Here is a 15,614-nt window from a genome sequence, read left to right as displayed (position 1 = left end):
TTTTTCTAACTCCACTGAACGATTTCTTTTTGCCTATTTGACGAAAATTTGATTTGACATATTAACTTTATTTTCTCTTGTTACAGCCATGTCTAGGGGCTTGTGACATAAGATAAAAAGAACAAATTAAATACCCCGATGACTCAAAAACTCTCATAAAGAAAAACCCAGGCTGAAAATAAGCTGGCCATGATTACAGAAAAATGACATATTTAAACAAAAACAACCAAAATACAAGGACCAAAGCCTGTAACAATCAAAGTAAATCTCTGCAGCTGCCAGCCGGGGTGCCAACAGACAATGTTGCTGTACTTAAACTCTGAACTGAAGGTCCTCATCCAATCGGTCAATTTGGGCAGCAATCTGCAAAGTAAAACGGACAGAAACACCTCCCACTGCGGCAGAAAGCAGACAGAAAAACACTCCAGAGGTACATGAAAATAAAATGATGGCCTCAGCCTTAGCACTGTTGATAATCAGTTAAGTTATATTCTAAACGTGGGACAGACATTTGTACTTATGAATTAAATGAAATTGTCCATAAGTACATACAGCACAATGTGTCTTCTTGGGTTTTATTGACGCCTCAAAGGCATTTGATGGATTTAATCAAGCTTTTTCTATAGATGATCAAACGGGGTGTACCGCGGCTACTGGTATGCTCATCAGAACATGCAGGTCAGGTGGAGATCAACGATGTGAGGGGAAAGGGTCCTCTTCGGTCTTTGTCGATGACTCGTCAGATGAATAGAATGCATGTAATACTGAATGCATAATTAGGAGTTTTAAAGTTAATCATTTGATGAACATGTAGTGCTTTTAGTCCCAGCCGTTTTTAAACGCTTGCTCCAGTCATGGTTTTAAAAATGATATTTTATACATTATACATTTATACATTTTTACATACATTTGCTCTACTGATTCGTCGTACTGAGGCTGATGTAACAGAGTTTTCTTAATTTAAGTAATACCGAGCTTGATGTCTGTCATAATGTTAAATCTCATTTTATTAATGACGAAATGATGACGATGTTCTTTACTATTGGCTCAGGCAGGCTTTGTTCATGTTCTGATCATGTCAACATTCTTTTATTCAAATCTTACTGCACTGCTTTGTACACGCCACACCTGTGGATTGACTACAGGAGGATTGGATTCAAAAGATCACAGTGGTCCGGTGCAAGTGAAATGTTTGTTTGTGCAGGAATTCACACTCTCCACACTCTTTTAAGACATTTTATCAATGGTTTTATTGTTGTTCACCTTTCGGCATATCCCTTCAGGGGTCGCCACAGCGAATCAGCTCACACTGATTCCCACAGGTGGTTTAGTGGAGATTTTCAGGCCGGATGCCCTTCCTGACAACCCAGTGCGCTATCCGGGCTGGGGACCGGCACCGGGGGATCTGGACTTGGACCCCCTTGTAGCTACATAGTTAGGCAGTAGTGTGAAGGGGTTTTGCCCAAAGACCCACACTGGATGAAGCTCATCGCGCCCCCTGGGGATCAAACCCTGGTTCCTTATACACCAGTCCTACATGCAGCCAACTGTGCCATCCAGCCGCCTGTATTTTGTCTATGATTTTATACGTCTTAATCCCTTGGAGCATGAAATTATTTTTTCACTAATGTAAAGCACACTACTCTTAAATATCAGTCCCTAATTTGGAGGTACTGTTATGGACACGTATATATTTCAGATTTTACGGTTGAAATGTGTGTTTTGTTGTTCTTAGCATTTTTAGATTCTCTGTTTGATCGTACCTTTTACTAACGTCAATTATTTTTGTTTGCCTTTATGGTCTTGTCATTTACACATTATTCATTCATTCAAAATGTGCCAATGGGGTAGGACGTTTTGACTTATTTCTAAGGGGCCTGTTTTTGCAGGGTTCAAGAAGAGACACTTTTTTAATAGCTTCTTTTTTATTTTTTTCTCAAAAGGGAAATGGTTAACGATTAAGAGCCCGTATCTGTTTAAAGAATTTAGAGAATTCACTTGGCCTCATAGAACTCCTCTCACATCCACAATGCAGAAGCAGCAGCTACAAGATTTTCACATCTGAACAAATACCTCTCTGCCTCCATCCAAAATCACATCTACCTAAAGCGTAAAAATGAATGTGTTACGGTTGAAAGACATCACAGACAAAGGGATACAACATTAACAGCCTCAAATTTATATGGAATTCCATGATTTTTACCTCAAATCTTCATTTATTTGATATTTTTTCTGGGTCCTCAGATTTGGCAGGAAAACCAGGTGTACTTTAGAGCCCCCTTGTGGTGAAGACCGGAATCTACTCTTAAGTGTCAGAGGAAGAACAATGTTCTCTGATTTTTTTTTTTTTTTTTAGGTGAAATTAAGATTTACTGAAGAAGAGCTGTTGGTAAACTTGCCCAAGAAAAGTCAGATCTTAAGATTTACCCCTATACACCTGTATTTATTTCCAGCAATGAAAACAAAATCACCTATTTTTGTTTTCATGTAGAAACTGAATTAAGGTAATTCTGGAGAAGGGGTTTGATGCATGTTTGCATAAATGGGTGTCAGGGGGTTAGATGCAAAGCAGCTTCCGTGACTTCTACCTGTAATATATGAGCACATTTGAAGTTTATTTTGCATACTTTAACACATTAATACACAATTTTAAGGCATATTAACACTGATGGAGTATATTTCATACCAAAGGTCACAGAGAGTCTTGACACAAATGTAATCAATAAATAAAGAACGTGTCAACTCTACTTGTAATTTACCTTTAATACAAAAACAAAAAGATCAAATGTGTATAACACTATTGTCTATTTTTTTTAAACTCATTTTGGATTTCTCCAACATGAACAACCTGTCAAACAGCAGAAAATGTAAAACAAGTAAAACTGAGTTACTTTGATGTTACTGTTTCTTATAATGCATGCAGGTATGCAGAGATGTGGAAATGAGTGTTTTCATTCATCTGTTCCTGTTATTGATGGTAAACTGCTGCTGTTTTCCTCGAGTTTTTCGTCTTGAGGATCCATCAGTTGAAAACTTTACTTCACCGTAATGTTTCAGTTTGATTTGTCATTTCCTGAAGACAGTTGTGACAATAAAGGTTGATGAGTTTGGAATTAAAGGTTGATGGATGATTAAAATATTCTGCAAGTGTTGGACAGGACAAGTAAAAAAGAAAAAAAAAAGATTCTGCAAGTTCACCAGGTTTATTGAGTATGGTTTATTCTTATGTTAACTACCTACATCACAAAAAATCATAAATAATGGGTCAAAAGTCAATAATAATAAATCAGTAATAAATAATGGGTCACAAGTGGGGATAGTTATACATTTATCCCATTTATGTAAAAATATCAGCACTTGTGATTATATATTAGTGTAAATACTGAGTCACCTTTAGAAAATGTAATAAAAAGATGCATTTTCTTTGTAAATTTTGTAAAAAATCCTTTAACTTTTAAAATGTTATTTTTTGTTTTAAAATGCTGGGGGGAAAGACCCTGATGAATTGATTTAGCTCAAACAGGAGCCGCAGGTAAACTGTTAAAAATGCAGCCTCGACATTGGTAATTTTCCTTTTAAAGCTTATTTTAAGTCATTCCACTTTTTGCTGTTTTTTTTGTTTTACTTTTTTCCTACATGTATTCAGTCAAATTAAACAATTTTAGAAGTTCTTGTGAGCTCTCCTAACATTCGTTGGTCTTTTATTTAAACAAGTTACTAAAATATTTACCAGATATTTTAGCCAAACAAACTTTATTTAGTACCTACCGTTTTTTTCTCCACTATCTTCATTTGTTTACTTAATTTTGCAAACTTTTCCTTTTATTTAGTTTTAAGTATTTGAATTTAGGGGGAGTTTTCTTCTCCCCAGTTTTCTATTTCTTGCTCAGTGTAGAGAATCACAATTTGTTGAATTGAACCGTTCATCTTTTAAATGGACCATAGTCGAAATAAAGTTTCATAAAACTATTTAGATAATCTGAAATAGATTTTAAAAGTGTTTTCTTATTTTGTTTTTATGAAATAAAAATTGTTCCCTTGAATAAATCCTCTTGTAGCCTATTTTTTGTGCACAAACTAGTATTTTTTGTCAAAAATGACAATTTTACTAACATTTTGTGGGCACAAGATGCTCATTTGAGTAAATAAAATGACCATTTGTACCCATTTAATGCTAAATTGTACCCACAAAATGATAATAGTACCCTCATAATGCTACTTTATGATCAGAAATGCTAATTTGTGCCGATTTATGCTCATTTGAGTGCACAAAATTTCAATTTGAGAGAACATTTTTTTTTATGTAATGTCCAGGTCTCCGTAAGTATAACTAAAAGTTTTTTTTAACATTATCCTATCTGGCAACTTCTTAGTTTGGCTTATTTTCTTTTAAAAAAAAGCCAAACTAAAATGAAAAATTATTTTTTCATTTGACACATTTTTTAATTTCCTTAAAAGCAGCAGTGCTAGAAAGAAGCCTTTTAAACCTTTGCAACATTTCTTTCCCCTTTTTTTTTACATTCTTCACCATAGAGATTGCATTTATTTTACACTTCAAGGTTAATTAACGACAGATTAGGTAAACGTTTTAATCTGTTGCTGTGGAACAACAAATGATGGGAACAATTATTCTAGGGCATTTTTTAGGCATTACAATATAAAGATGTCCTAAAATTAAATTATTTGGTGTAAAAAAAACATCCTAAAAATGTTACTTAAATGTTAAAAAAAAACATCCGTGGAAATGAGATTAGTCTCCCACACGTGAATGTTTACTATGAATGACATGCTCACGCAAGGCTGGCCACGCCCCCTTTCGACGAACGCCATTTTGTTGACATTCAGTCTCGAGCTCAATATAAACTCCTTTTAACCCGCTTTAAAGTCAACTTTGGGTCAAATATGTTAGTCCCGTTAACGAAATATTTGTTGGCGTCCATCTGAGGCAGACAGAGATCAAATAAACGCTGTCTGGAGCTGTGAAAAAGCGGCTTTGAAGGCTCTGCGCCCCCCATCTCAACATGACACTCGCCGCTGCTGACGTCACCGAGCCATCTTTGTCCACCTAATCCAGGCTGTTTGTTCCACCTTCATCAGACCCGGACAGCGCCAGGCTCCGAGCTCAGGTGCCGCAGACAGAGCAGCCCCATCTAAGAAGGACGACGGAGAAGAGCAAACAGCCAGGAAGAGGAGGCTCTCGACTGGGAAACAAAGTCGTGCTCCTCCGCGGAGAGATAACCACACGATAACCAAACCCACGGCTGCCAGAGGGTAGAGAGGAGCGCTCAATCCGCGGCCATCTGCCAGCCACTTACGCCCGCTAATATTTCCACCTCGGATTTCAGCCCAGCTGTCCCGCTAATACTGCCAGGAAAATGTAAGCACCGTGCCTTTTTTTTTAATGCTCCTAATTCAGCCTTGAAACGTGTGATAAATCTGGGCTCGTTCTTCTGGCTCGTGCCGCTGATGCGGGCGGGCTCCTCGGTATCTCGGAAACGTTTGAGTTGGCACGGAATGGCCTTTTCGAGGCATTGAAAAATCGAGTTGAATAACAGAACGTGAGCCGGGATGCTAACACGGCGGCCTGGCGCGTGACCACAGCGGGACACCCGGTTTATCTGTAATTAGCCGCATAGTGAGCCTTATTTTTCCGTCTAAACGGGCTAAACTCGAATCGTGTCGTTTGCTTTCGCCTTACTTGAGCCTGGGTGGGCACGCGTTGGTTTTTATTTTTATTGTTTGTGTTTTTCCTCAGTTTTGTTCGGATTCTTCATGGAAAAAGGACACAGTCTGTGTGATTAACAACGACCTAATTTATGGCGCATTTGAAGAAACAATAAAAAAAAAGACATTTAATAAACCCATAAATTCTGGTCTCGACGACGAAACTAATTCTAGAAATAGCGAGGACATCATTTTAAGAAATCTAAACACAACCTGTAATTTGGCTTTTTTCGCCAAATCTTCGAAAAATTCGTACGTAAACGTGACCATATCGGTGATAGTAGCGTTAAAGGAGGCTTAGGCCTAGTTTATGTGGTATTTGTAACCTACAGCGTGGGGGGGGGGGGGGGGGGGGGGGGTTATAGCCTAGCCTCCTACTGTATCATGTCGTCGATTGTCATGCGAGGGCGGGCAGCTGGGTTTGACAGTTTACAGCTTCTTCGGTTAAACCGAGTTTAAAGACTTAAAAATACTTTTATTCGTGGTTGCTAACGGGAATGAGGTTTATAAAGGAGGGGTGGACCCCCCCCCCCCATCTGTCAACCTTTCCTACGGCGAGCTGCTGCGACGCCGAAATAAATAGCCTTGTGCCAACAGACACGCCAATCAGCCGTGACACCGCGCGTGTTCACGGCTCCGCCGTGGATGTGATTTGCTGTGGGGTTTGATGAAAAGGGTCGGTGGTGGTCCGTGTTTTTTTTTTTGGGGGGGGGGGGGGGGGGGATTACGAACGATTCTGAATGAGACCACACGGTAAAAGTGGCATCAAACTGGTGTAGCTGCTGAGGCGCTGTCCAAGTGCTGAAATGTCGCTGTCCAGGTCCTGAGTGTCACAAAACATGCCTGACAGCCATAAACCCCTCACACGAATTGTTGTCCACTTGAACCCAACACGGTTAAATATTTTAAACAATTTTACGTTTTTTTTTTTGTATATATAGTCTTTTCAGTTATTATTTCCCTTTAGGGTCCATAAGACCTCTAAATCCACTCAGCCTTGTGTCAGATTTCTTCAGAAACCATAGGGAAATACTATTTTCATTCTCAGTCATGATAAAAGGCTATATTTAATTAGTTTGCATAATGAAGCTCACTTTAGTTGACTGGGAGGATTCTGAAGGAAATCCTAAATCCTTGAGAGCATGCTTTTGTCCGGCGTTTTAGCTTCCTCCTATGTGCTGAATTGTTTTCTCATGAATAAAACGGACCGCTGGAATAGTTGGATTGAAATAATAAAAATAATGGAGCGGACAGATGCTTTGGCATATTCAGGGATTCTTAAAAACCTACCGTACTCCGATCATTTTTGATCTATAGTAAAAAAAATCCCGGTGGTCTTTTAATTATGACTATTCTATTTTTTTTAGCCAAAATCAAAAAACCTGCGTCATTTTCTAGGATACAGTTTCTGCAGAGCAGCAAAAGTTCACCTCTGAGTTGTGGGCAGGACTGTTGGTGCCGGTCATTTTCCCTTCATCCATCAGTTTACATGCTTTCCTTACAGCCCCTCTCATCCCCAATCTAACATCACTGGTGTAAATGTCTAGCAATACTGGAGCTATCAACCAGTAAAACTTTGATCCAGATTCCAGCACAGATGAGGAAAACAAAGACGTACATGGATCAATGTGTCTATAAGTGGATGCATCAGAATGGAGTGGAGCAGAGAGCTTGTGGCTTGCCTTAGTAGCTTTAATGTCACAACTACCGGTACAAGCTTTTTTTAGGGATTTTTTCATCTGCTCCTGATTCACAACGATTTCAATAAAGAAATACTCAGAAATGCAATTTTGATCTTAAATTCTTTTACATATGTCCTCAATCATCAGAAAAACGGCATAAGAAAATGTTAAAAACACCTAAAAACATCGTTTTCATCACAGTGGGTTTTTGAAAAGTCTTAAAATGTTTTAAATTAAAGTTAAATAAAATAAGGCATTCTGAATTATTAAATTGTCTTAAATTCTGGGTAAATTATTTGTTATCAATGCAGTGTGACTTCCTGTCACCAAACAAAGCCATTTCAAGTGCTGTTTCATGAGGTCGGTTACTAGCTATCTAGCTCATGCTCGTCAGTGATGGAAAATGGGAACGTGCAAACTTATGGAGAATTGGCTTGGAAATAGGGACTGCTCCTTGTGGTTAGAAGAGGTTAGTGGTAATCCTTGTGAAGCAAACGGCACTGTTTGCCGAAAAATGTTTACACTTGGCATAATGGAGAACAATGGGGTCGAAAGCAGAATCTAGTTGTTTCATTTTCTTTGTATATATTGCCTTAAATGAGAATGTAAGTGTTCTTAAAATCTTAAAATTTGACACCAGTGAATCAGAAGACACCCTGAAAGTGTTTTTCCTTTTTTAATGTAAAAATACAAACCTAACAAGAAGCACTAATGAAGTTCTATTTGTCGCTATCTGATATAAAGCAGAAGAAAACTCTTGATTTATGTTCCCTGATCGAGACCGTCAGTTTTCACAGGATGTGGAAGTGTCTTAACACTGAATTAACTGTTTCCGGTGCTAGTTCATGTTTGATGGTGAATTTCTGCGACCGTCAATTCTGAGTGAAAAGACAGTCGACGGCATCACGATGAGTCCAGTTATCCTGAAAGATTTGTTACAGGATTAGTGCTTTGTGATCTGCAGGAACCGATCCTTGTCATCACATGGAAACCTAAAGCTTATACATAAATGGGTATTTTGTACACCAAAAATGACATTTTGGTTGAACTAATCTGTGATTATCCTGATCGTTTTGTGTTACTGCTGCTAGGGTTGTGGGGTCAGATTCAGCTCAGTGTAATCTGCTCCTGAATGTTTGCTTGTCTGTGTTAAAAAGACACCTTTGCTGGAGTTGTTAGTCATCTGTGCAGTTTAGCCCACAAAACGAGCTGCTTTAGAGGACTGGAAACAATGTTTTCATCTACTTTTAATAGAAGAAATCCATTTTATTGGATTTAAGGCTAAATTCCTTACAGTTTGCTTCTTTTTTGGCATTTGTTTTTATCCAAAAAGCCTTAATATCTTCCTAAAAACGCTAAATTTAAAAAGAATATATTATATAAGCAGACCTAAATTTCATATAGCTGTCTTTGAAATCGAAATAATCTCTTATGTATGAATTTACTAATAATTTGAAGGTGTTAAACATCGAGTAGAGGTCAAATTAGTTTCTTTTAACATTTTTTTTCTAATTTATTCATTTAATCTGTGAAAGTAACTAATTTTATTTTTTAAATGATTCCTATAATAAGAATAAATAGAAATGAAGCTCAGATTATCTTTTGAGTCCTCAGTTTAAACATTTAAAGTGAATTTTCTTTGGTTTCAGACATGAATGAAGAATTTGTTTTTGAAATAAGAGGACATTAGTTTAAGTAATTTCCCATTTATCTGCTTCCCCATCAGGTCTGCCCCAGCTGCCCCTGCACCAGAGGGAGGGAGTCAGGCCCCTCCCAACCTCACCAGCAACCGCCGTCTCCAGCAGACGCAGGCGCAGGTGGACGAGGTCAGTGCATCTTGATTCACCTTCACAAAAACATCAGGATTCCCAAGAAAAACCTCTCCCCCCAGAATTCTTCTGATTCCTCTCCTCTGCTCCACCCCCTGTCTCTGCAGGTGGTGGATATCATGCGTGTGAACGTGGATAAGGTTCTGGAGCGTGACCAGAAGCTGTCAGAGCTGGACGACAGGGCCGACGCCCTGCAGGCTGGAGCCTCTCAGTTTGAGACCAGCGCTGCAAAACTGAAGAATAAGTACTGGTGGAAGAACGCCAAGGTGAGGAGCTGGACACATGACCGCTTAGGACAGTCTTAGGAGGAAGTTCAGGGGTTCTTTGGGTTGAATTGACACAAAGCTTCCTGAAGATTTCATATTACCTTTGTACTCCGTTCACAACCGCCATGTGATGTGCGTTCCAGAACGCGCTGAACGGCGGTTCTTGAACACACTTTTAACAAATGGTGTTTAGACCGGACTGTTGCTACCCGATACTAGCGCATGTACCTACAGATGGAAGGCTTGGTCTTAAATGTGTGAATCTTGCTCCAGGCTTTTCCCTTTACAGCTCTGCTCTGATAAATGGAAGACTCGCTGTCTCATCATTCCAGCCGCGCTCAGAACGCAATTATTCATTTCTCCTCTATGATCAATTTATAAACAGTTGGCACTTCTGTGACTTGAAAAGGGACGCCCTCCCCACATCACTGCCAAATCGGAGTTCCACCGGGTTTCTCTTTTGACTCACGTTCAGTGACCGCATGTGTTGTACATAGAACCTGAAAATGGAGTCAAAAACTATCCCGAAAACCGTGATTGTGCCCGTTTACATAGACTTTTCATTAGAAACGGTCACTTAAACGCGCATCGTGAACGTAGCATAACTGTTGTTGACCAACCTTTGAAATGTTTGTCTTCTCCTCACAGATGATGATTATCCTGGGTGTGATATGCGTGATTATCCTCATTATCATTATTGGTAAGCATCGGGTAGTTTAGCGCCCCCACCTGTTGATTGGTGACATTTGTCAGGTCCAGGATTGGGATTAATCTTCTTCTTCTTCTTCTTCACAGTGTACTTCAGTACCTAAGAAGAGTCGCTCCTACCCCAGTCTGATCCCAGCTTACTTGCTACAGAAAAAACCCCAACCAAACCCCTTCAATCGACGACAAATTTAACCACAGATGATGAATTAATTCTATGTACGTATACCCCCCCCAAGTTAGCCTCCATATAACCCCCCCGTAGGCCCTTCAGGGCCCCCGTGGCTCCCCCACTTCCACCACCTTCTCAATAATTGTTCTGTGAGTGTGCCCCCCCCCCCCCTCCACTGCCTTCTTTCTGGGTACTCTTGGCTTTTCTAACCTGCCATGCTGAGAACCAAGCACCTGTGATGACGCAACAGCAGAGGCGGAGACAATTGGCGATAATTGTTCCATAACTGATTCTGATAGTTCTTTGTAGACTATTATTCTGATATATAATGTTTTGTAGGTGTGTGTGTGTGTGTGTGCGTGCGTGCGTGCGTTGATTTTGTACTTTTTAATTTTGGGTTTATTTACTTGTATGCTTCAGCGTAAACTACTGCCTATGAATAGAAGTGTGTATCATGCATGATTCCATCCCCCTGTGTTTTGCACAGAGGAATTCCAATCCATCTGAGGAGTTTTCCGACGGCAACACAGCTGTCAAGATTCCAAAAGAACCCAGGAGGCTGAAACTGGGGTTTAAAAAAACAAACAGAAAAGATTGAAACCTTAAAAACACACCAGAAAACTCAAGTTTCTCTTTCCCCCTGCTTGAAACGCTCAACGTTCCAACCCTCACGAGGGTTGAACTCCAGCGACCGTCGATCGGTTTCTTTTCCCGTCATCCGAGCGGAATTTGGAGTCTCTCGAACATCTGTAGTGTCTTTATACGGCCTATGGGGGGCGCTGTCTGGGCATGCTTGGGCGCCGCAGTCTCTAATGATTTAAACTGCCATAGTAGAGTTGGACCAATGTCTGTAGATGTTGCTTTGATTTCACTGTTAACGTAGTGTCTTATTTCGAGAACATTCCTTCATTGCAGTCTAGTGCAGATGCTGTTTCTGTAGCACATAGAGGGGTCAGAGATGTTGGTTATGCAAACAGAGGAGGAGAAGGTGTGGTCTATAGATGAGCTTTCAAACTCCCCAAACCCTTTTTTATGCATTTATTTCTTGTTGCTTTAGTACTTTTACACACATGAGCGGGTGGAGAAAAGCGGTCCGGTCTGAAGCCTGAAGCAGAAACGACGTATCACCAATTCCCGTAGAGCGGAGCAGACGCACAAGCCTTAGTCCTCGGGTCACTTCTTGGTTTCCAGTCAAACGCCGCCACCACGCCCCTTTTAAACACTTTTAGATTGTGCGTTGGAGGAGTGTCAAATGCACATTTGTTTTGGATGGCAGCTGCCAAAGGAAATAATGCAACCCTCCACAATAAGAGCACATCGGACTAAAACAAAAAACAGTTTAATCTTTAAATCCCAAAATAAAGGACAGATTTTCACAAGGAAGCCAGCAGCTCCCCCAACATCGATGCTGGTTAATACATTTTTAGTCGGCGCAGTGATTCCGTCTGTTTCTCCTGATAGTTGAGGCCTTTTTTTTTTTTTTTAATATAATAGATTCTATTTTTATTACAGTATATTTTTGTGTGAAACTGATTAAGAGGAGGTGTGGAACCAGAAGCCACCAACGACAGTAGTGAGCTCCTCTTCGTCTCCGCTGTGTTTTTTTTGTACTCCAGCTCTGTGCGTTATACACTGCCAAGCACTGCAGAAGGCGCCATGTCTTACTGCCGCTGTTTCTTTCAGTGGGGCCCCCCCCCTCCCAGCTTTTGACTCCTGCCAGGAACCTCACTTTTTACTTTTTTGTTTTATAGGAGAAGTCCCTTAAAAAGGTCTGCAGGCTTGAATTAAAATCATGGAGCCGCTGGCGCTCAACTGCCTTCCAGAAATATTTCAATCAAGCTTTAAATTGACCCGCAGTTTCTTTAGTTTTCTCCGGTCTGTTTGCTCAAACCACAAACTCCTGCTGTGTGTGTGTGTGTGTGTGTGTGTGTGTGTGTGTGTGTGTGTGTGTGTGTGTGTGTGTGTGTGTGTGTGTGCGCGGGTGTTTTAGTTTGTCTGTTAGAATAGATCTGTCTTGGGTTATCCTCAGTTTATCCCGATGGATTAGGCCGATTAAATCTCCGAGCGACAACACGCCGTTTTCTTGTCCGGGCCGAGACGCAGCCAGTCCTATTCGGAAACCTGGAGAAGAGTACTCCTCTTCCTCCCCTCTCTTCCTCCCACCGCTACCTTTTCCTCCGGAAACAGAGAAAAGAAAGGTCAACAGCAGATGATTACCAAAGACTTGTGCTAACGCTGCCAATTGCCATCAAAAGCAAGCAGAAAGAAACATTTCAGCCGTTTTCTTTATTTTATTTATTTCCTCCATCTTTCTTTTGGACCTCAGTCATCCCACAGTTTTAAAAGAAGTTTGGTTTGGGAGTGCCACCCTAATATATATATATATATATATATATATATATATATATATATATATATATATATATATATATATATTATATATATATATATATATATATATATACACACACACACATATACACACACACACATATACACACACACACATATACACACACACACATATACACACACACACATATACACACACACACACACATGCACGTTTAAGCAAAACCTGAGGGCCACATGCTTCACATCTCAACCATTTCCTTTGCATCCAGGTCTGAGGGGCCTCTGTAACTAAACAGCACAAATCTTTCTTTTTTACTCAAATCAGCCAGTTAGGGAAAACCCCATCTATAGAGTGTGGTGTTGTAATGTGGGGTGTTTCGGGGTATCCTGAGGTTTAAGGGATCTGCAATTTCCCCAGATATTTACGAGTATTTCAAAAAGGTAGAAGACCAGTTCCTCCTGACTAAAAGCGTCACAGATGTGGTCCTTTGAGCAGCTGAACAGGACTCAAACCAGCCGATTGGGGTAGGACCTCCGCGTCGTCATTAATCCAACTGTCGTCCTGTGAGTGCTCAACCCGTCCGGTCACAGTGGTGGAAATGAAAGCGAGTGCTCTTATTCTGTTGCTTTCTCGTCTGTCAGGAAAGAAGTGCACATCCGTTCCAACACCACGGCACTTTCTCCGTTGTGGTTTTGTTTTGTTTCTAGTGAGATGACTGATGAGAAAACTCGTCTTCTGTCGCCTTCTAGAGCTGTTCGGTGATCTCAGTGCTGTGTTCACGTCATTGCCGGGACACTGATCAGATCCACATCCAGGTTTGAATCCCAACTAAATGTCTCCCACAGCCTTCCTTCCTGATCCTGAGATGATCTGAACACAGCAACAGGAGGGAACCTATGAGGCACCAGATCTTCTCTAGATGGCTTTGAGATGTGTAACATTCGCCAATCTGTTCACTTTTTTTCTTTTTTTTTATTTGAAAAAGAAAGTTTTGCTTCTGGTCAGAAATAACTTTAGATGTCAATAAATGTGTTTGTTTCAGGACTGATAAAGATAAAGAAAGCAGGGTGTAAATGGGAGAAAAAATATTTTTTTCCTTCAAGTGTCCAGACTGCTTAGAATGATTTCAGTTTACATCAAGTAACTGTATCAATTTATTTATTTTCTTTGTTGAAGTTGATTTTATTTTGAAGGGACTATTTTAGGGGGAGAGTGGGCTTTAGGACTGAAGGCTCACATCGCCTTTGTTCCTCCGGCCTTACAGGAGGGACCTGACCGGAGGATCACCGGCAATGTGCTGGAATTCCTTTAATGTTTTTGCTTTTATTTATGAATAGTTTATTGTGCTGTCCTTTGGTATGGGATTAGAAATGACAACGTTGATTCAGCGTACAGGAGTCTGAATGAGAAAGTACATGAAAAATAATTGTAGTGTAAATCTATCAATGTCTTATTATATTGAGGAACATCATGAAATATATGTATATTGGAAAAACAGTACCTATGACAACTTGTACTTTTGTGTGTGCTTCGTGTTCTCTGTGAGTGTGCCCCAATGAGACCTTTACCTGACCTGTGTAAACAAGCATGGATTTCTATTCAGTACTGACACAGACCCTTTCCCCAATCATGACATGATGTAAGTGTGCCAAAATACATGAAGACCTGGAGCCATAAATTGCAAATTTCTGCATTTGTCCAGAGTCTTGTTTATAGTGCATCATTAGAAGGACCCAAAGTGTCTCTGAAGTTCACATAAAAATTACACAAACATTCAAACTGTAAAACATCTAAAAACAAAAAATGTTTTGACGTCAAAATGTGCGTCAAATGTCTGAATCCGGAAGTGAATAAGGAATTTCCGGTGAGTTTTATTTTGAAGTAACATTACGTTTAAGGATTAAACATCAATTAACCCACAATAACTAGTGTTTATGCTTGTTGCCACTTCCTGTCAGATAAACGTTTATACGCTTTTACAAAAACAATTTTAATGATTGCTTAATTTTGCACATCAGTTGTGCGTAGTGTAAAGTAGTTTAATTTATACTACTTCCGTAGTATAAATTACGCATGCGCAGACATTGAAGGTAAAAAATAAATAAATAGAATCAGAGCAAAGTAACACGCAATAAAAACATAATTTTACACGACTAAATAATAATGACTGTGTAGGTTTTGGTACCTACACCGCCGGATCTACTTGTGACAGGAGTTGAGCTAAACTGCACTAACGGGAGTGCAGTTTGACATTTTCACCACTAGATGTCACCATAGTAGCGACAAAGCTGCCCGGCAGCTCTGTACAGAGACAGCTGTTGATTAGCTGATTATAAATCCCAGCATATTCCAGTCACTTACATCTCCATGTGCTGACTCACTATTGAAACCTAAAAACACAAGATGGGAAAATATTTTCCTACCTTGGCATCTGGATCAGAGATTCCATTAAGTACAGCGCTCTTGCCAAATAGTTCCACTAAACAAAATCATTCATGAACGTGTCTTAAGTGATCTCCAAAGACAAGTATAACGCAATTTCTAACAGACATCCTTTGGATTTTAATGATGCCAAATGTGAGGGCCAACTCGGGTCCTGTGAACATTTATGAACTGTCACAACTCACTAAAATTGTGGTGTTTTCCATCTATCAGTCAGATGAAGGGCTAATAAGGCACAAAAAACACTTTAAGTCACATCAAACTGCACTTCTATTTGTTTGGCTGTATGACATGATTGTCACAGTCGTCGTTTTCTGAGCTGTGGGAGGGAATTTGAGAAGAACCACAATTACAGAGGAAGGCCGTGATGATCTCCAGACACAAATGTGCAAATCTTTATCAGGATTTCAACATTTTTAGGAAATAGTGTCATGATGT

The 15,614-nt window shown here is 39.8% G+C and overlaps 1 protein-coding gene across 1 annotated transcript; it reads left to right on the top strand.

The window, feature by feature from the left end:
• The first annotated feature begins 4,850 nt into the window (after positions 1–4,850).
• vamp2 (vesicle associated membrane protein 2) lies at positions 4,851–11,737 on the top strand. Its single transcript, XM_004076575.4, has 5 exons — positions 4,851–5,377; positions 9,133–9,232; positions 9,343–9,501; positions 10,150–10,201; positions 10,297–11,737. Coding segments are annotated over exons 1-5 (330 nt in total). The 5' UTR covers positions 4,851–5,375; the 3' UTR covers positions 10,314–11,737.
• Positions 11,738–15,614: the final 3,877 nt, after the last annotated feature.

The sequence above is a fragment of the Oryzias latipes genome, chromosome 14 (assembly GCF_002234675.1).
Source record: "Oryzias latipes chromosome 14, ASM223467v1".
Lineage (NCBI taxonomy): Eukaryota > Metazoa > Chordata > Actinopteri > Beloniformes > Adrianichthyidae > Oryzias > Oryzias latipes.
The sequence above is the reverse complement of the archived record's forward strand: the minus strand, read 5'-3'. Positions and strand labels throughout refer to the sequence as shown.

Bases quoted from the DNA above. Each gene is read 5' to 3' on its own strand.
- vamp2 (XM_004076575.4), top strand. The intron at 9,233-9,342 runs GTCAGTGCATCT...CTGTCTCTGCAG, and splicing joins CGCAGGCGCAGGTGGACGAG to GTGGTGGATATCATGCGTGT. The intron at 9,502-10,149 runs GTGAGGAGCTGG...TTCTCCTCACAG, and splicing joins ACTGGTGGAAGAACGCCAAG to ATGATGATTATCCTGGGTGT.